Source organism: Panulirus ornatus, chromosome 58, assembly GCF_036320965.1.
Source record: "Panulirus ornatus isolate Po-2019 chromosome 58, ASM3632096v1, whole genome shotgun sequence".
In the NCBI taxonomy this organism is placed as follows: Eukaryota; Metazoa; Arthropoda; class Malacostraca; order Decapoda; family Palinuridae; genus Panulirus; species Panulirus ornatus.
Genome location: NC_092281.1, coordinates 1194175 through 1215483, shown reverse-complemented (window position 1 = coordinate 1215483; position 21309 = coordinate 1194175). Strand labels below are relative to the sequence as shown.

At 44.4% G+C, this 21309-nt stretch overlaps 1 protein-coding gene across 2 annotated transcripts; it reads left to right on the top strand.

Moving 5' to 3' along the window:
• The first annotated feature begins 360 nt into the window (after nt 1-360).
• Nucleotides 361-12734, top strand: LOC139766840 (uncharacterized). 2 transcript variants are annotated; one of them, XM_071695789.1, is made up of 6 exons: nt 361-1929; nt 5886-9425; nt 10432-10580; nt 10801-10954; nt 11090-11278; nt 12525-12734. In XM_071695789.1, exons 2-6 carry the CDS (start codon nt 5896-5898, stop codon nt 12562-12564), a joined length of 4062 nt encoding a protein of 1353 aa, XP_071551890.1. In that variant the 5' UTR covers nt 361-1929; nt 5886-5895; the 3' UTR covers nt 12565-12734. The 2 variants fall into 2 exon arrangements, with proteins under 2 accessions (XP_071551890.1, XP_071551889.1); XM_071695788.1 differs by lacking the exon at nt 361-1929 and having other exon boundaries at nt 4617-9425.
• The last annotated feature ends 8575 nt before the right edge of the window (nt 12735-21309 follow it).

Genomic DNA, 21309 nt, shown 5'->3' with positions numbered 1-21309 from the left:
ATCAACAGTGGCGTTGTGCCACAATGGTGAACGCTGCGTCTTGTAGCCAGGAAGTAGCTATTCCTCCCGTGCGAGTGCTTACCCTTGCTTTGATTTTATGGCTTGATAACTGTTGCGTGCAACTTTGATTCCTAAGGTTGGAAGTGCAGGATTAAACTTTCACTGACCGGGTGTCCAACAGCAGAACTCAGCCTGGCCTCTGTGCATCCAGCCCCACTCTGAAAACCTTGCTGCTCGACCAACTGCCTTGTCTATTTTCTTTTTTTTTGGGGGGGGGGGGGGAGTTAGGTAGTTTTTTTTTTCTACATTGTCTTGGTTGGCTTGCCACCCCAGTTTGGGACTAGGTCCCTGTTAGGATGGATAACGGGAAGCCATTCTTTCATCTGTTTCTTTGCGCTACCTCGCTGATGCGGGAGACAAAGTATAAATAAATAAATGATATATATGGGGAAGAGCAGTGTGGTTTCAGAAGTGGTAGAGGATGCGTGGACCAGGTGTTTGCTTTGAAGAATGTATGTGAGAAATACTTAGAAAAACAAAGGGATTTGTATGTGGCATTCATGGACCTGGAAAATGCATATGGTAAAGTTGATAGAGATGCTCTGCGAAAGGTTTTAAGAGTATATGGTGTGGGAGGCAAGTTGCTAGAAGCAGTGAAAAGTTTTTAGCGAGGATGTAAGGCAAGTGTGCGAGTAGGAAGAGGAAAGTGATTGGTTCCCAGTGAATGTCGGTTTGCGGAAGGGGTGCGTGATGTCTCCACGGTTGTTTAATTTGTTTATGGGTGGGGTTGTCAGGGATGTGAATGCAAGAGTTTTGGAGAGGGGCAAGTACGCAGTCTGTTGCGGATGAGAGGGCTTGGGAAGCGAATCAGTTGTTCGCTGATGATACAGCGCTGGTGGCTGATTCGGGTGAGAAACTGCAGAAGCTGGTGACTGAGTTTGGTAAAGTGTGTGAAAGAAGAAAGCTGAGAGTAAATGTGAATAAGAGCAAGGTTATTAGGTACAGTAAGGTTGGGTGACAAGTCAATTGGGAGGTAAGTGAAGTGTTTTAGATATCAGGGAGTGGATTTGGCAGCGGATGGAACCATGGGATCGGAAGAGTCACAAGGTGGGGAGGGTGCGAAGGTCCTGGGAGCGTTGAAGAATGTGTGGAAGGCGAGAACATTATCTCGGAAAGCAAAAATGAGTATGTTTGAAGTTATGTCAGTTATCTTTGTTTATCGGTGCAAGAAATTCCTGAACAGTGTGGGAACTTATCACAGGAAATACTTTAACTTCATCCTGAAAACTCTAACTAAGGTTACTGAGGTATGTGACACTAAGACGACACGGTGATATGATACACTATTAAAAGAGGAAGGGAGAACAATGCACAAAGTAAACATATGCTCAACTGATGATGTATATAAGCAGTCGCCCTAGCCATGTGCAAACACTTACATCTGTTCAACATGATGCAAATATTACGGAACTCAGGCAGTAATTAACTACATAATGATCTCCATTAAAGTGGGAAGAATTTAGAGGATTGTAACGTAAATATTTGTCTTGTGACAGCGAGACAATGACAGGGTTGGCAGCCGAGGTGATAAAAGTGTTTGATACTATTTTATCAGCCTGTGATAACGGAACCTCCCTGATTCGCTCGCCAAACTCGGATAAGAACCAGTTGTCATTCCTGTGTGTTGGTAGACATATCGGGTAATACTAGTCTCTGTAGCAACTTCCAGTGAATGGAGACAAAATATACAGTAGACACATTCGTTAACTTTAGAAATGTGATAATTGTTATATGGGAGAGGAGAGGAACTGAGCTCGTGGCAGATGAGTTTTCATCTCGATACGAGCTACAACATGGATTCTGTTAATCTGCAAAAGATAAATGAGGAAAAAGACTTGAGCTTCATAATCTACAGTGACCCAGAATCAAGTAAGCAGTGAAAGGGAGCGAACAATATTATTCGAATCATAAATAGGGCCTTTGAATCGAAGGGAATCATCCTTACTCTTCACAGTTCAATAGTTCGTCCCCATCTTGAATATTGCATCTAGTTCTGGTTAACTTACTTGAAAAAAAAAGACTCAGAATTGGAGAGGGTTCAGCGTCAAGCTACCAAGATGATGATCTCCGGACTGAGAAACAAATGCTATGGGAGCCGACAAAATGCCTTCAATGTACCTAGCTTAAAAAAAAAAAAAAAAAAAAAAAGGTTAAGAGGTGATCTAATACATATATTCAAAATTGGCAAAGGATCTGATAATGTTGACCTGAAAAGTTCCTTAAGACTTGATTCGTCTGATACTACTCGTAGTGAAGGATACAAACTCGTGCAAACACATTAACCATGAATAGGACGAAGTAGTTCTTTTTTTTCAACATATGTATATATATTTTTTTTTTTTTTTTTTTTGCTTTGTCGCTGTCTCCCGCGTTTGCGAGGTAGCGCAAGGAAACAGACGAAAGAAATGGCCCAACCCACCCCCATACACATGTATATACATACGTCCACACACGCAAATGTACATACCTACACAGCTTTCCATGGTTTACCCCAGACGCTTCACGTGCCTTGATTCAATCCACTGACAGCACGTCAACCCCGGTATACCACATCGCTCCAATTCACTCTATTCCTTGCCCTCCTTTCACCCTCCTGCATGTTCAGGCCCCGATCACACAAAATCTTTTTCACTCCATCTTTCCACCTCCAATTTGGTCTCCCTCTTCTCCTCGTTCCCTCCACCTCCGACACATATATTCTCTTGGTCAATCTTTCCTCACTCATTCTCTCCATATGCCCGAACCATTTCAAAACACCCTCTTCTGCTCTCTCAACCACGCTCTTTTTATTTCCACACATCTCTCTTACCCTTACGTTACTTACTCGATCAAACCACCTCACACCACACATTGTCCTCAAACATCTCATTTCCAGCACATCCATCCTCCTGCGCACAACTCTATCCATAGCCCACGCCTCGCAACCATACAACATTGTTGGAACCACTATTCCTTCAAACATACCCATTTTTGCTTTCCGAGATAATGTTCTCGACTTCCACACATTCTTCAAGGCTCCCAGAATTTTCGCCCCCTCCCCCACCCTATGATCCACTTCCGCTTCCATGGTTCCATCCGCTGCCAGATCCACTCCCAGATATCTAAAACACTTCACTTCCTCCAGTTTTTCTCCATTCAAACTCACCTCCCAATTGACTTGACCCTCAACCCTATTGTACCTAATAACCTTGCTCTTATTCACATTTACTCTTAACTTTCTTCTTTCACACACTTTACCAAACTCAGTCACCAGCTTCTGCAGTTTCTCACATGAATCAGCCACCAGCGCTGTATCATCAGCGAACAACTGACTCACTTCCCAAGCTCTCTCATCCCCAACAGACTTCATACTTGCCCCTCTTTCCAAAACTCTTGCATTCACTTCCCTAACAACCCCATCCATAAACAAATTAAACAACCATGGAGACATCACACACCCCTGCCGCAAACCTACATTCACTGAGAACCAATCACTTTCCTCTCTTCCTACACGTACACATGCCTTGCATCCTCGATAAAAACTTTTCACTGCTTCTAACAACTTTCCTCCCACACCATATATTCTTAATACCTTCCACAGAGCATCTCTATCAACTCTATCATATGCCTTCTCCAGATCCATAAATGCTACATACATACATAAATGTGTTTGATGATAGAGTGGCAGATATAGGGTGTTTTGGTCGAGGTGGTGTGCAAAAGTGAGAGGGTTAGGGAAAATTATTTGGTAAACAGAGAAGAGGTAGTAAAAGCTTTGCGGAAGATGAAAGCCAGCAAGGCAGCAGGTTTGGATGGTATTGCAGTGGAATTTATTAAAAAAGGGGGTGACGGTATTGTTGACTGGTTGGTAAGTTTATTTAATGTATGTATGACTCATGGTGAGGTGCCTGAGGATTGGCGGAATGCGTGCATAGTGCCATTGTACAAAGGCAAAGGGGATAAGAGTGAGTGCTCGAATTACAGAGGTATAAGTTTGTTGAGTATTCCTGGTAAATTATATGGGAGGGTATTGATTGAGAGGGTGAAGGCATGTACAGAGCATCAGATTGGGGAAGAGCAGTGTGGTTTCAGAAGTGGTAGAGGATGTGTGGATCAGGTGTTTGCTTTGAAGAATGTATGTGAGAAATACTTAGAAAAGCATATATATATATATATATATATATATATATATATATATATATATATATATATATATATATATATATTATCCCTGGGGATAGGGGATTAAGAATACTTCCCACGTATTCCCTGCGTGTCGTAGAAGGCGACTAAAAGGGGAGGGAGCGGGGGGCTGGAAATCCTCCCCTCTCGTTTTTAATTTTAATTTTCCAAAAGAAGGAACAGAGGGGGCCAGGTGAGGATATTCCGAAAAAGGCCCAGTCCTCTGTTCTTAACGCTACCTCGCTGATGCGGGAAATGGCGAATAGTTTGAAAAAAAAAAAAAAAAAAAAAAAAAATATATATATATATATATATATATATATATATATATATATATATATATATATATATATATATATATATATATATATATATATTCCCTTTTCCTTCTTTTATTCACAATGGACAGGTCGAAGACCTCCCTCCACTTCCCGTACGTCACAAACAGCAACAGACCAGACCAATAGGTCTTAGCGAGGCTGTGTATGGCTGTGGAAGAAAACGGAAACTCATCATGTATTAGTGTGGTAAGAGAAGCTGGGGAGACTCAGACAATGCCAGTCGAGGAATTGAAGCGAAACATCTATGCTTAAACGTATCTATAATAGGTCTTGCTTTTGACCACTTCAGTTGGTGAATCATTCCATTGGTTTGGACAACCCTGTTGAAGACAAAGAACTTCACCTCATACAAAGTGTCAGGTTATGTCAAAAGTACGTGAGGTGATTCAAACCTGCCAACTTGACTGGATCTCTATCCTGTATTGCTTGGGGTAAATTCCAGTGCACGACAGTGTCAATATCTGCTGACTGACTCAGGCGTATATGTACAAGAAATACGACGTCAAGTTGGTTGGATTTCGTGCTCAGTTCAAGACACATGTGGGAATAAGTAGGCGTCAATTGTCTGAGAGCAGATACGCGAAGGTTAGCAGGTTTGGAGGGTGAGAAGTGTTGATGGAGAGCAGGTGTGTGGTGTAAGAGAGCCCATATGTGACAGGTTGGCAGGTGTAAAGTGTGAGGAGAAACAGTCATGGAATGTAAGTGTGTGAGAAGCTGCAGGTGTGGAGTGTGCGAGTAGAGGTATGCTCAGGGTTGGCAGGTGTGGAGTGTGAGAAAGCAGGTCGGCAGGTGTGAAGCGTATGAGAAAGCAAGTTGTCTTAGGGGCAGCAGGTGTGAGTATAGAAAAGGTGTGTGTGAGAGTAGGTGTGTGAGGAGGCAGTATGTGAGGAATGTGAGAGTAGGTGTGTGAGTAGGCAGTATGTGAGGAGTGTGAGAGCAGGTGTGCGGCGAGGTAAGTACATTTGGAGTGTGAGAGCTAGTGTGCGAGAGGGTAGGGAGTGTGAAGGGTGAGAACAGGTGTGCCACAGGGCGGTGGATATGGAAAAATGGGAGCCAGTGTACGAGGGACCAAGTTTGTGATGGGGCAACAGGTGGAGAGTGATAAAGGAGGTGTGAGAGAAGGCAGCAGGGGTGGAGTGTAAGAACAGGTGTACGAGGGAGCAACAGGTTTGCTGAGTGAGATGGGGTAGAAGTGTATTGGGTCGGTCGTTGTCGAGTGTAAGGGAGCTGATGTGTAAGGCATGACATAGTGTTACATACATGTCAACATGTGTAGTGTTTCGCGCCAGCATGTACAGGTTTTTTTTTTATGCTGTCTCTTAGGACGTCCATTATGAGTAGCAAGGACACAGATGAGGGGGCCAGCGTCTCCCCAGCACCTCCTGGTCGTCCCATCACTGCAGAACATAAGAACGGCTTTAAGATCATGAAGATGGCTCACTCGACTATGCCTAGCACTCTCAAAGACATCTATATCATGGGCAGCTCCTCCAAGCTCGAGGACGAGACGCTGGAAGACTGCTTCCTCCGACACACCGAGATGAGCATGATGAAATACAAGAAAATTTTTGACAAATTTGAGAGAGAAAAAATGTTGTCTAAAGATATGAGCGATTTAGACGTTAACCAATTATTCTCTCTTATAAAATACGGAAATCAGAAACTGGCCGGAGAGAATGACGCTATATGGAAATTGGAAAATAAAGATCCTACTAGGCTTGAGTGGTTATTAACTGCCATTAAACACGAGAGAAACACTGTGTTTCATAATGAACCAGTGTTGACGAAGGAACAACTGCTGGCGAAGAGTGATGAGATTAGAAGCCTGTTAGAAGGGGCCCTCCAGCTTGCTGGAAACCTGTACGAAAAACCATCGACAACAGTTGGAATGATTCAGAAAATGAAGTCAGAAATGATTGAAATACGAGACCAGGATTTATCTCAGGGAGACATAGAAGACTATAAGAATCTATTGCTTTTGAAAGACCTGAAGAACGTCCTCAAGGCAAAGGGAAAATGTGAGTTAAAAGACACGTACAAGAAATGGTCACACCTGAGCCCTGCCTCTTTCTTGCAAGGAGAGGATGTGCAGCTGGACGTCAAATCTGTCTTTGTTCGCCTTACAGTTCAGAAGGCCGGAGGGAAGGAAACCGGATCTTTGGTGTCTTTTGAAAACTTGATTGAATTTTGCAGAGATAGCGCTTCAGGAGCAGAGAGCGCCCCAGCAGCTGAGGACGGGACAATGAGCACCTCGGCAGCTAGGGGCAGGGGAAAGGACATCCCAGCAGCTAGAGGCAGCGGAAAGGACATCCCAGCAGCTAGAGGCAGGGGAAAGGACATCTCAGCAGCTAGAGGCAGGGGAAAGGACATCTCAACAGCTAGAGGCAGGGGAATGGACATCCCAGCGGCTAGAGGCATGGGAAAGGACATCTCAGCAGCTAGAGGCAGGGGAGAGGACATCCCAGCAGTTAAGAGCAGGGGAATGGACATCCCAGCGGCTAGAGGCAGGGGAAAGGACACCCCAGCAGCTAGAGGCAGTGGAAAGGACATCTCAGCAGCTAGAGGCAGGGGAAAGGACACCTCAGCAGCTAGAGGCAGGGGAATGGACATCCCAGCAGCTAGAGGCAGTGGAAAGGACATCTCAGCAGCTAGAGGCAGGGGAAAGGACATCTCAGCAGCTAGAGGCAGGGGAAAGGACATCCCAGCGGCTAGAGGCAGTGGAAAGGACATCTCAGCAGCTAGAGGCAGGGGAAAGGACATCCCAGCGGCTAGAGGCAGTGGAAAGGACATCTCAGCAGCTAGAGGCATGGGAAAGGACATCCCAGCAGCTAGAGGCAGGGGAATGGACATCCCAGCAGCTAGAGGCAGGGGAATGGACACCTCAGCAGCTAGAGTCAGGGGAAAGGACATCTCAGCAGCTAGAGGCAGGGGAGAGGACATCCCAGCAGTTAAGAGCAGGGGAAAGGACATCCCAGCAGCTAAGGGCAGGGGAAAGGACATCCCAGCAGCTAAGGGCAGGGGAAAGGACATCCCAGCAGCTAAGGGCAGGGGAAAGGACATCCCAGCAGCTAGAGGCAGGGGAAAGGACACCCCAGCAACTAGAGGCAGGGGAGAGGACATCCCAGCAGCTAGAGGCAGGGGGAAAGATATTCCAGGAGCCAGAAGCAAGCCAAAGACCACCCCAACAGCAGGGATCAGGACCCATCTACTTCCTAAAATCATTCTCGTTGAGGGACGTGGAGGAGCCGGAAAGACCACTCTCATTAAACTCCTTTTGTCTCAGTGGTCTGATGAGGCGCAACAAATTGTGGGCCTCGACCAATTCGACCTCGTCCTACTCATGGAATGTCGCAATAGCAGAATAGATTCTTTCGATGATCTCCTTTCTCATCTACTCCCTAAAACGAATGCCAACCACTTTAAGCCGGGTGACCTTCTCAAATGTGCTCGACAGTTAAGATTATTCGTGATAATCGATGGCTTGGATGAGATGAACCAGTCATCAGACCTCTTGTTCAAGGACATCCTTGGAGCACAGCGAACCAGTGACCTGGTACTGCTTTGCACGTCTCGTCCAGAAAAAGTGGGTTATTTTTACCATATGCTCCCCGGTGAGTATAGGAAAGTTCATCTAAAAATTCTTGGTATTCCTGAAGAGTGCAAGGAGCAGTTTCTAGAATGCTACCACGATCAGTTGAAGGCCAAAGACGAAAGTGTTCAGAACACAGCAGACCTCCTTGCATATCTCCGGCGGTCGCCTGAATGTCTGAAAGATCACTATCAGCTTCCGCTAAACTTGGTTCTGCTGGCCTGGCTGTGGGCTGGTGACCCCAGCCGGGTAACCAACATCACCACGCCCACGGAACTCTACACCAAGTACTTACAACTCATCGAAAAGAAGCTCGTCGAGCGGCTACATCATAATGAGAAGACGAAGAAAATGTCGGAGGAAGAATTGGAGCAGAAAATCAAAGTTTATCTCCGGGCGCTGTACAATGAGGCTCTGAGGGCACTCAAGAAGGACTGTATTGAAAAGTTACCCAATGAATCTTTCAAGAGTTTAAAGAGCGTATGCAATGCCAACAGTCTACCCTGCGAAGAACTCCTGCCTGCATTTCTAGTGTTGAAGTCTGAGGGAAACCAACAACACGCCATCATCCCTCACAAACTTGAACATGACTTCTATGCCGCCCGGGGCCTCATGTTCCAGCTCTTCGATCAAGCTACAGAAGACGAAGTTACTCAGAAAGTAGAAGGTCTCTCTAGCTTTCTTAGCTCCTGGAATGTTTCTACGGCGGATAAAATCCTTCAAGTTGCTAAAGCAGAACTACAACGTGAGATTAAGGGTCAGAGACCCGGCGCCATCATGTCTATACTGTCAGATGTAGATGGTGACGACAGCGATGACCAGGATTTAAGCAAGTACCAGACTCTGCTGGTACAACTGGCTGGCTGCCTGTACATACAGAGTGAACACCAGGTCCAGGACTGCACTGCTCGCGACGTTGTCCACCTCCTCAAACGATCTGGCATGGGTCGTTGCGATGATAATGAATGGTTCCAGTTACTGGACAATACATGGAATGACGTAACTATAACGAACTACGTCGCAGAAGAGATTCGAGGAGACTTGGTTGTCGACGAGAGTCACATCAACGTCGCCAGAGACCTCCTCCAGTGCGGCAAGCCGAAGCGGGTCATCCTTACCATTAAAGGCGACCCTTGGGCGATCCATGGATTGGAACCTCTTCTGGAGCGGGTCTCGGAGGGGCAACACCCGGTGGATATATACTTCCATCGAGAGTTCCGCCAACCCAAGACTCACATGTGTCACCGCCCCTCCCTGTACTCGGTCTTCAGCAGGTGAGCCGTTCGTGAGAATTTCATTCTTCTTATTTTTTTAAGAGATTACACGACCTTCATCTTGCATTAGGTACGACAAACTTATTATGACTTGCCCTACAAGCTTTAACATGATGATAAGGGATAAATCATTTATCCAAGCAATTCTTGCTTCAGACACGCATCACCGATGTAACACACGTTAATAAACTCTATTGATAGCAGAAAATGTTCAAGTGTCAAACTCCCTTCCCAGTACAGTACAAACAGGCACTTACACGTAGGTGATTACATGTATCATAAAATGTGATAATGAGGCAGACTTGTAATGATAAAAAACATTTCACTAATCAATTAAGATTACATTTCCTCCCGTTATTTTTCATGAATATAATAAACTAGATATGTGGTGGGGGTTGATAAGTTACTAGGTATGTGGTGGTAGTTGTGATAATTAACCAGGTGTGTGGTGGTGGTTGTGATAATTAACTACATATGTGGTGGTGTTTGTGATAATTAACTACATATGTGGTGGTGTTTGTGATAATTAACTACATATGTGGTGGTGTTTGTGATAATTAACTACATATGTGGTGGTGTTTGTGATAATTAACTACATATGTGGTGGTGTTTGTGATAATTAACTACATATGTGGTGGTGTTTGTGATAATTAACTACATATGTGGTGGTGTTTGTGATAATTAACTACATATGTGGTGGTGTTTGTGATAATTAACTACATATGTGGTGGTGTTTGTGATAATTAACTACATATGTGGTGGTGTTTGTGATAATTAACTACATATGTGGTGGTGTTTGTGATAATTAACTACATATGTGGTGGTGTTTGTGATAATTAACTACATATGTGGTGGTGTTTGTGATAATTAACTACATATGTGGTGGTGTTTGTGATAATTAACTACATATGTGGTGGTGGTTGTGATAACTACACAAGTGGTTGTGGTGATTTTCTGATGATGAAGTTCGGTGTTTGATGAGGAGGTTGTGTGTGTGTGTGTCCAGGTGTGACGTGGAGCGTGTCATGTGCAGTCTAGATGGTGACAGCATGTTGGCACTGCCGTCCTCAGTGCGGGAACTGTACCTGGTGATGGCACCGGGCCAACAAGCCGTCCATCTACAAGCAAACCTGCCACCACAACTCGAGGACCTGTGTAAGCATGACCCGCACCGCCGTCGACACATATCACATGTGTATACAAGTTTCTATCAGAAGTATACTCACTCTCCTCTCTCTCACACACACTGGAAAATATGGTTCTTGACATTTATCAGCTTTTCAGTTAATTCAGCCACTGGCATTACCGTGGGATACGTCAACCTAACCGAACCACTGTTGGTAAGGTGGGTTTCTAAAGGTCATGTTCATTGCAGACCTGCATGTGAGTGTGCGTGACTCCCCTGCAGAGGAATGGCTGTCACCAGTGAGGGACGTTCCATACGTCCATTTGTTCCTCTCCGACGTGAGGCAGGACAACATAAAGCAGGCCTGTCGCATGGCTCACAGCCTACAACCTGAGGAACGCGGGTGAGTTCATCATTACGGAAGCCCCTACCACCATAACCACACTACCACCATCACCATCACCATCACCAGCAGTGACATGTCCTATATTGTGATGACCGTCACAGCGACAGCATGACAACATGTAACACCTGACAGGTTCCAGAGCATCAGGCTGCCTGGGGCCAGGCTGGAGGAGGAGGGCTGGATGCACCTGCTGCACGAGATGAGACATCTGGGTGTCCAGGTCAGGAACTGCATCATGCTGCCCTCCCACTCCCTCACCAAGACAGACTGGAGGGAACTACACAACATTGCAGAAATCCCTCCCTTCCCTTACCGTGTAAGGTAAGTACGTCTGGTCTCCCTACTGTGGTCTGTCATCTGACTTCCACTGTGGCTACGGTGGTGTCTGTCATCTGACTTCCACTGTGGCTACGGTGGTGTCAGTCATCTGGCTCACACTGTGGCTACGGTGGTGTCAGTCATCTGGCTTCCACTGTGGCTACGGTGGTGTCAGTCATCTGACTTCCACTGTGGCTACGGTGGTGTCAGTCATCTGGCTTCCACTGTGGCTACGGTGGTGTCAGTCATCTGGCTTCCACTGTGGCTACGGTGGTGTCAGTCATCTGGCTCACACTGTGGCTACGGTGGTGTCAGTCATCTGGCTTCCACTGTGGCTACGGTGGTGTCAGTCATCTGACTTCCACTGTGGCTACGGTGGTGTCAGTCATCTGGCTTCCACTGTGGCTACGGTGGTGTCAGTCATCTGACTTCCACTGTGGCTACGGTGGTGTCAGTCATCTGGCTTCCACTGTGGCTACGGTGGTGTCAGTCATCTGGCTTCCACTGTGGCTACGGTGGTGTCAGTCATCTGGCTTCCACTGTGGCTACGGTGGTGTCAGTCATCTGGCTTCCACTGTGGCTACGGTGGTGTCAGTCATCTGACTTCCACTGTGGCTACGGTGGTGTCAGTCATCTGGCTTCCACTGTGGCTACGGTGGTGTCAGTCATCTGGCTTCCACTGTGGCTACGGTGGTGTCAGTCATCTGACTTCCACTGTGGCTACGGTGGTGTCAGTCATCTGACTTCCACTGTGGCTACGGTGGTGTCAGTCATCTGACTTCCACTGTGGCTACGGTGGTGTCAGTCATCTGACTTACACTGGTCACGGTGGTGTCAGTCATCTGGCTCCCACTGTGGCCACGGAGTCATTTCTCATCTCTTTAATAGATAGCAGGTGGAAGAAGAAAACTGTGTGAACAGTCCAGGAGCAGGGCATGTGAAGGGATGAGGTTATCACCCTAAGATGATAGATTAAGGGTAGGTGAGGAGGGGGGAACAAGTGTTATCTTACAGTAATGATAACCCAGGAGCAGGGGAGGTAAGTCGTCTCCTACTGTGGTGATGACCGAGGGTTAAGTGACGCGAACATTATCATCATCGCGTCACACGATGAGCCCCGCAGGTAACCGTTACCTTAGTAACGTGACTACCCAAGAGCTGGGGAGAAGGAAGAGAAGATAACAGTCATCTTATGGTGGGGATAAAAGGACGATCACTATGGCCGTAATTTTTTCCTTTCTTTCGACAGATTAGAAGCAGAGGAAGTCATCTGGCTTTCATTTCTGTAGACCGCCGCCCAAGCCTAGCCACTGAGGACAGTTCATCTTGACTGTGGAGGATAACTTCTCACACACACACATATATATATAGCGTTAAGAACAGAGGACTGGGCCTTTGAGGGAATATCCTCACATGGCCCCCTTCTCTGTTCCTTCTTTTGCATAAAAAAAAAAAAAAAAAAAAACGAGAGGGGAGGATTTCCAGCCCCCCGCTCCCTCCCCTTTTAGTCGCCTTGTAAGACATGCAGGGAATACGTGGGAAGTATTCTTTCTCCCCTATCCCCAAGGATTATATATATATATATATATATATATATATATATATATATATATATATATATATATATATATATATATATATATTATTTATTTTTTTTTTTATTATACTTTGTCGTTGTCTCCCGCGTTTGCGAGGTAGCGCAAGGAAACAGACGAAAGAAATGGCCCAACCCACCCCCATACACATGTATATACATACGTCCACACACGCAAATATACATACCTACACAGCTTTCCATGGTTTACCCCAGACGCTTCACATGCCTTGATTCAATCCACTGACAGCACGTCAACCCCGGTATACCACATCGCTCCAATTCACTCTATTCCTTGCCCTCCTTTCACCCTCCTGCATGTTCAGGCCCCGATCACACAAAATCTTTTTCACTCCATCTTTCCACCTCCAATTTGGTCTCCCTCTTCTCCTCGTTCCCTCCACCTCCGACACATATATCCTCTTGGTCAATCTTTCCTCACTCATTCTCTCCATGTGCCCAAACCACTTCAAAACACCCTCTTCTGCTCTCTCAACCACGCTCTTTTTATTTCCACACATCTCTCTTACCCTTACGTTACTCACTCGATCAAACCACCTCACACCACACATTGTCCTCAAACATCTCATTTCCAGCACATCCATCCTCCTGCGCACAACTCTATCCATAGCCCACGCCTCGCAACCATACAACATTGTTGGAACCACTATTCCTTCAAACATACCCATTTTTGCTTTCCGAGATAATGTTCTCGACTTCCACACATTCTTCAAGGCCCCCAGAATTTTCGCCCCCTCCCCCACCCTATGATCCACTTCCGCTTCCATGGCCTATATATATGGGGATAGGGGAAAAAGAATAATTCCCACGCATTCCCCGAGTGTGGGAGACGACTAAAGGGGACGGGAGCGGGGGGCTAGAAATATCCCCCTCCTTGTATTTCTGACTTTCTAAAAGGGGAAACAGGAGTCATGCGGGGAGTGCTCATCCTCCTCGAAGGCTCAGATTGGGTTGTCTAAAATGTGTGTGGATGTAACCAAGATGAGAAAAAAGGAGAGATAGGTAGTATGTTTGAGGAAAGGAACCTGGATGTTTTGGATGAGTGAAACGAAGCTCAAGGGTAAAGGGGAAGAGTGGTTTGGGAATGTCTTGCGAGTAAAGTCAGGGGTTGGTAAGAGGACAAGAGCAAAGGAAGGAGTAGCAATACTCCTGAAGCAGGAGTTGTGGGAGTATGTGATAGAGTGTAAGAAAGTAAACTCTAGACTGATATGGGTAAAACTGAAAGTGGATGGAGAGAGATGGGTGATTATTGGTGCCTATGCACCTGGTCATGAGAAGAAAGATCATGAGAAGCAAGTGTTTTGGGAGCAGCTGAGTGAGCGTGTTAACAGCTTTGATGCACGAGACCGGGTTATAGTGATGGGTGATTTGAATGCAAAGGTGAGTAATGTGGCAGTTGAGGGTATAATTGGTGTACATGGGGTGTTCAGTGTTGTAAATGGAAATGGTGAAGAGCTGAAAAAGGACTGGTGATTGGAAATACTTAGTTTAGAAAGAGAGCTATACATAAGTATACGTAAGTAGGAGAGATGGCCAGAGAGCGTTATTGGATGAAGTGTTAATTGATAGGCATGTGAAAGCAAGACTTTTGGATGTTAATGTCCTTAGAGGGGCAGCTGGAGGGATGTCTGATCATTATCTTGTGGAGGTGAAGGTGAAGATTTGTAGAGGTTTTCAGAAAAGAAGAGAGAATGTTGGGGTGAAGAGAGTGGTGAGAGTAAGTGAGCTTGGAAAAGAGACTTGTGTGTGGAAGTACCAGGAGAGATTAAGTGCAGAGTGTGGTTGAGAGAGCAGAAGAGGGTGTATTGAAATGGTTGGGTCACATGGAGAGAATGAGTGAGGAAAGATTGACAAAGAGGATATATGTGTCAGAGGTGGAGGGAATGAGAAATGGGAGACCAAATAGGGGGTGGAAGGATGGAGTGAAAAAGATTTCGAGCAATCAGGGCCTAAACATACAGGAGGGTGAAAAGCGTGCAAGGAATAGAGTGAACTGGAACAATGTGGTATACAGGGGTTGACGTGCTGTCAATGGATTGAACCAGGTAATGGGAAGCATCCGGGGTAAATCATGGGAAGTTTTGTGGGGCCTGGATGTGGAAAGGGAGATGTGGTTTCAGTGCATTACACATGACAGCTAGAGAGTGAGTGTGTACGAATGTGGCCTTTTTTGTCCTTTCCTAGCGCTACCTCACGTGCATGCGGGAGAATGGAGGGTTTCATTTCATGTGTGGCGGGGTGGCGGGAGGAATGGATGAGGGCAGCATGTGTGATTATGTGTATGTGTATGTGTATATATATATATGTCTGTGTATGTATATGTGTGTATACACTGAAATGTATAGGTATGTATATGTGCGTGTGTGGGCATTTATGTATATACATGTGTATGTGGATGGGTTATCATGGAAAGCAAAAATGGGTATGTTTGAAGGAATAGTGGTTCCAACAATGTTATATGGTTGTGAAATGTGGGCTATAGATAGAGTTGTGCGGAGGAGGGTGGATGTGCTGGAAATGAGATGTATGAGGACAATATGTGGTGTGAAGTGGTTTGATCGAGTAAGTAATGAAAGGGTACAGCTGAGAAAATGGAATTGGATTACAAGAGTCAAGTGACAGTTGTTGCTTATGCAAACGGCAGGAGTAAGGAAGAGAAGCGAGTGTTATAGGGACTGAGTGCGTGCATCGGCAAATGTGATGGGAGGGACTGATCAAGTGAAAGCTGATGTATGTGTAAGAGTGAGTGACATGGCAGTTGAGAATATAACTGCGAAGCTTGGGGTACCTAGTGTTGTGAATGAAGAAGAGGAATACGTTATACACTGAATAATATACAAAAGAGGAGTAACAAAGGAATTCAAACAGCAGTAGCAGACCACTGGATCCTTTTGAGGCTGTTTTTAATAGTGGAAGATATCAGAAACTCACTGAATAGTGTGATAAAAGTTAAAGGCAGACAGATGATTCAAAAAGAATAACCTGCAATTGTGAAATTGGAAAAGGAGGCCCAAATGATTCTGAGGCTTGCCCATCAATTACAACTCTATAGCTGGGCATGGAATTTCCTGTCCACCAAAGTACAACCCATCAATGTCATGTGACTAAATTCTTGCTGGTAATCTTTGATGCGGAACCTCATTGAATGCTTTTTGAAAGTCTAGACGGATAATATCAGCTGCTTTCCTTTCGTGATACATGTTGATTAAATCATAAAAGAAATCAAGCAAATTTGCACGATATTAGCAATTTCATCGAAAAAACAGCCTCGTATCTCTCCTTCAGCACACTGTTAGTACCTACATGACAAATAACAAGTGGTATTGTCACTGCCACCACAAACCTGGTGTGCAACATCATCTACCCTAACACCTCGAAAACAAAAACGTTTACATCGTGAAAGGCTTCTGGCATGGAATTCCTCCAGTTGTCCTAATATCACCGAAAAGTAAATATTCCAAGGGTTTCACACCCCGTTGCACTACCTGAAGGGTCGGCTTTCCTGGATGAGCTATGAGATTACTTTGAGGTGTCTCAATACACACAGCGCTCCTGTTCGACGTTGATATGTCACTTTCTTTCAAAAAGGTGTTTTGACAATGTACTGAGGGACATTTACCCAGTGTGTTAGAACAGGTATCTTAACAGCCAACCTTTCCTGAAGGGTTCGTCAGTCCACACAAAACCTACAAATCAAAAGCATCGCAAGATTTTCAACAAAACTAAACGCTAAACTTCTCAACGCACACAGAATGCTGTTGACCTGCGGGAATACTGAAATATCAAACAGAAATTATATACTACCGAATATAAGGCTCTTTAAAAGACCTGAAAAATAGTCAACAAACTTTCGACCTCGTGAGCACTAACCAAGTTTCTTACACTCCACAAAACCGGGTTTAATCTATAGCCAAAGTGACCTGAACGTGTACGTGTATATTTCTGTGTGTGTGTGTGTGTGTGTGTGTGTGTGTGTGTGTGTGTGTGTGTGTGTGTGTGTGTGTGTGTGTGCGTGTGCTGCAATATATATAACAAGTTTCAGCAATAAGAACAAGCAATTGACAAAAGAAACTTTACAAAAACAATAGCTCTGTCTCACAAGATGGAGTGATAACGCAGAAAAATATCAGAAAAGGCCTTACCTTGCATGTTGGGCTAAGTTCCACGTTCCATAAAATCTGCTCAGGGTTTCTCAAGCATTACTATTTTTATCTTTCTTTTCCCATACAATTCATAAGAGTTTTCAGCACCACTGTGATATACAAACTAGCTAACACATCATAACACACACAATATAAGTTCTGCTTGAAAAGATGCAGCAACAGAACAATGAAAAATCACAACAAAAACTGTATAAGATCTGGTCCAGCAAATTGTTCTGGAAAGCACACATATGCATGTCTGACTGAGGAAGTTTGGTGCTCAAAAAGAAGGGAAATACATCCTTATGCAGACTTTCATTAATTAGAAAGACTGGCCATCAGGCATTAATGGATCATGTGCTAAAGACATACTACTATGACTACGATATAAGGAAACTATTTCTAAGGCATTTTTAACCACTCATTTCATCTTTGAACTTTTCTAATAAAATGTCATGATGCAAAGAATCAAAGGCCTTAAATCAATATATTTTTTTTTTACTTTGTCGCTGTCTCCCGCGTTTGCGAGGTAGCGCAAGGAAACAGACGAAAGAAATGGCCCAACCCCCCCCCCCCATACACATGTACATACACACGTCCACACACGCAAATATACATACCTACACAGCTTTCCATGGTTTACCCCAGACGCTTCACATGCCTTGATTCAATCCACTGACAGCACGTCAACCCCTGTATACCACATCGCTCCAATTCACTCTATTCCTTGCCCTCCTTTCACCCTCCTGCATGTTCAGGCCCCGATCACACAAAATCTTTTTCACTCCATCTTTCCACCTCCAATTTGGTCTCCCTCTTCTCCTCGTTCCCTCCACCTCCGACACATATATCCTCTTGGTCAATCTTTCCTCACTCATTCTCTCCATGTGCCCAAACCATTTCAAAACACCCTCTTCTGCTCTCTCAACCACGCTCTTTTTATTTCCACACATCTCTCTTACCCTTACGTTACTTACTCGATCAAACCACCTCACACCACACATTGTCCTCAAACATCTCATTTCCAGCACATCCATCCTCCTGCGCACAACTCTATCCATAGCCCACGCCTCGCAACCATACAACATTGTTGGAACCACTATTCCTTCAAACATACCCATTTTTGCTTTCCGAGATAATGTTCTCGACTTCCACACATTTTTCAAGGCTCCCAAAATTTTCGCCCCCTCCCCCACCCTATGATCCACTTCCGCTTCCATGGTTCCATCCGCTGACAGATCCACTCCCAGATACCTAAAACACTTCACTTCCTCCAGTTTTTCTCCATTCAAACTCACCTCCCAATTGACTTGACCCTCAACCCTACTGTACCTAATAACCTTGCTCTTATTCACATTTACTCTTAACTTTCTTCTTCCACACACTTTACCAAACTCAGTCACCAGCTTCTGCAGTTTCTCACATGAATCAGCCACCAGCGCTGTATCATCAGCGAACAACAACTGACTCACTTCCCAAGCTCTCTCATCCCCAACAGACTTCATACTTGCCCCTCTTTCCAGGACTCTTGCATTTACCTCCCTAACAACCCCATCCATAAACAAATTAAACAACCATGGAGACATCACACACCCCTGCCGCAAACCTACATTCACTGAGAACCAATCACTTTCCTCTCTTCCTACACGTACACATGCCTTACATCCTCGATAAAAACTTTTCACTGCTTCTAACAACTTGCCTCCCACACCATATATTCTTAATACCTTCCACAGAGCATCTCTATCAACTCTATCATATGCCTTCTCCAGATCCATAAATGCTACATACAAATCCATTTGCTTTTCTAAGTATTTCTCACATACATTCTTCAAAGCAAACACCTGATCCACACATCCTCTACCACTTCTGAAACCGCACTGCTCTTCCCCAATCTGATGCTCTGTACATGCCTTCACCCTCTCAATCAATACCCTCCCGTATAAATCCCAATAATATGATCTTTCTTATTCAAGGCATCAGTGACTAATTTAGTAAAACTTATCAAAGCTGTGTCTGTTGACTTATTTTGATGGAAACCATGGTGTTGAGTTGCAAGGATCTTATTACTCAGCAGGAATGTGACGAGTCTCACATGTATTGTCCTTTTGAATATTTTGCTTATTACTGGCAAAACAGTTATAGGCCAATACAGATGTTAATGTCATCATTGTCACCTGATTTGAATAGTGGGGTTACAACAAGCAATTTTGAAAGCATCTGGAAAAATTCCTGTTCTACGAGACAAGTTATGGGTCAAATTGGGGCCAACTACATAAGCAAAACTTTGTCACATGTACAGGAATGTCATCTTAAACAGATGCCGAATCTTTTGAATAGCTAATAACGTGGTAAGTGGTAAACAGATGAAGTGTGTAAAAGGACACATCTGAACTGGGTGATACTCACTGCACCAGACTAACCTCGGCTTCCTGTCTTCCTTTGTTTACCAAATGATGATTTACAAGGTCACTAACAGAATAATTATAATTGGATTTTATCATATGCTTCCCAAGCGATCTTCTTCTGCAGTTTCTTACTTGAATCAGCCACCAGCGATGTATCATCACTTCCCAAGCCCTCTCATCCACAACAGACTGCATACTTGCCCCTCTCTCCAAAACTCTTGCATTCACCTAACAACCCCATCCATAAACAAATTAAACAACCATGGAGACATCAAGGACCCCTGCCACAAACTGACATTCACTGGGAACCAATCCCTTTCCTCTCTTCCTACTGTTACACATGCCTTACATATACCAGTACAGGTGCTCCACGCTCAAAAGCCGGATGAAAAAGACAGTGACACCACGGGACAGGCTAACAGTTTGCACAGTGCTAACACATTGTTGAGAACATAACGTTCAGGCTTAACAAGGGAAACCTTATATGTGGGATGGCAGTTGGCAATACCAAAGGTTTTGGTCCCAAAACTCCCAGGAATGGGACGTACACAGCGTGGGACTGGAAATGAATATGCTGGATACGAGCCTCTAAAAGTGATTGCTGGGAGAGCAAGAAATAGTTCAATGCTACCAAGCCTCCCACAACTACAGCCAACAAGCTTATGTAGCCTTTGTGAACCATTATTTGCAATTTGCTTTTTGTTTCTTCATATAGAAAAACATATTCCTTCTAACCTAATACTCCAATTAGAGGAAAATAGTTAAGTTTTCCCAGAGTGAAGATATTCCTACTAGTTCAAATGGGGAAGCTAAGCCCATTAGGATTACTGTATTGTAGTTATACCTAGACATTCTCATAATGAAGATAAGCCTCTTAGTTCTCCTTTAGAGAAGTTACTCCTACTAGTTCTCCATTAGTGGTTATACTGGCAATTTCCTGTAGTAAAGATATGACTTATAGTTTACTATAGATAAGTTAGTCCTACTAGTTCTCCAATATTGAAGTTATACTCAAGATTTCTTGAAGATAATGCTTATAGTTCTAATTTAGACATTCGTCCTACTAGTTCTCCAGAAGAGAAGTTTTACTTTAAAGTTCTTTTAACAACACAAGCCTTTTAGTTCTCCTACAGATAGGTTAGTCCTATAAGTTTTCCAGTAGGTTAAACTGAAAGTGGATGGAGAGATGGGTCATTATTGGTGCTTATGCACCTGGTCATTAGAAAGATTATGAGGTAAAGTGTTTTGGGAGCAGGTGAGTGAGTGAATCAGCAGCTTTGTTACATGGGAACAGGTATCAGCGATGGGTGATTTAAAAAAGGTGAGTAATGTGGCAGTTGAGGGTATAATTGGTGCACATAGAGTATTCAAGGTTGTGAATAGAAATGGCCAAGAGCTTGTGGATTTGTGTGCTGAAAAAAAGACTGATGACTGGAAATACCTGGTTTAAAAAGAGAGATGTACATATGTATGCATATGTGAGCAGGAGAGATGGTCAAAAGACATTATCAGATTACGTGTAATTTACAAGCCTGTAAAAGAGACTTTTGGATTTTAATGTGCTGAAAGGGGCAGCTGGTGGGATGTGTGATCACTATCCTGTCGAAGCGAAGGTGAAGATTTGTATAGGTTTTCAAAAAATAAGAGATAATGTTGCAGAGAAGAGAGTGGTGGGAGTAAGGGAGCTTAGAAAGGAGACGTGTGATGAGGAAGTACCAGTAGGTATTGAGTGTACAATGGCAAAAGGTGAGAGCAAATGACATGTGGGGAGTGGGTGAGGAATAGAATGTATTTTGGGAAGCAGTGATGGCATGGACAAAAGATGCATGTGGCATGAAGAAAGTGGGAGGTGAGCAGATTAGAAAGGGT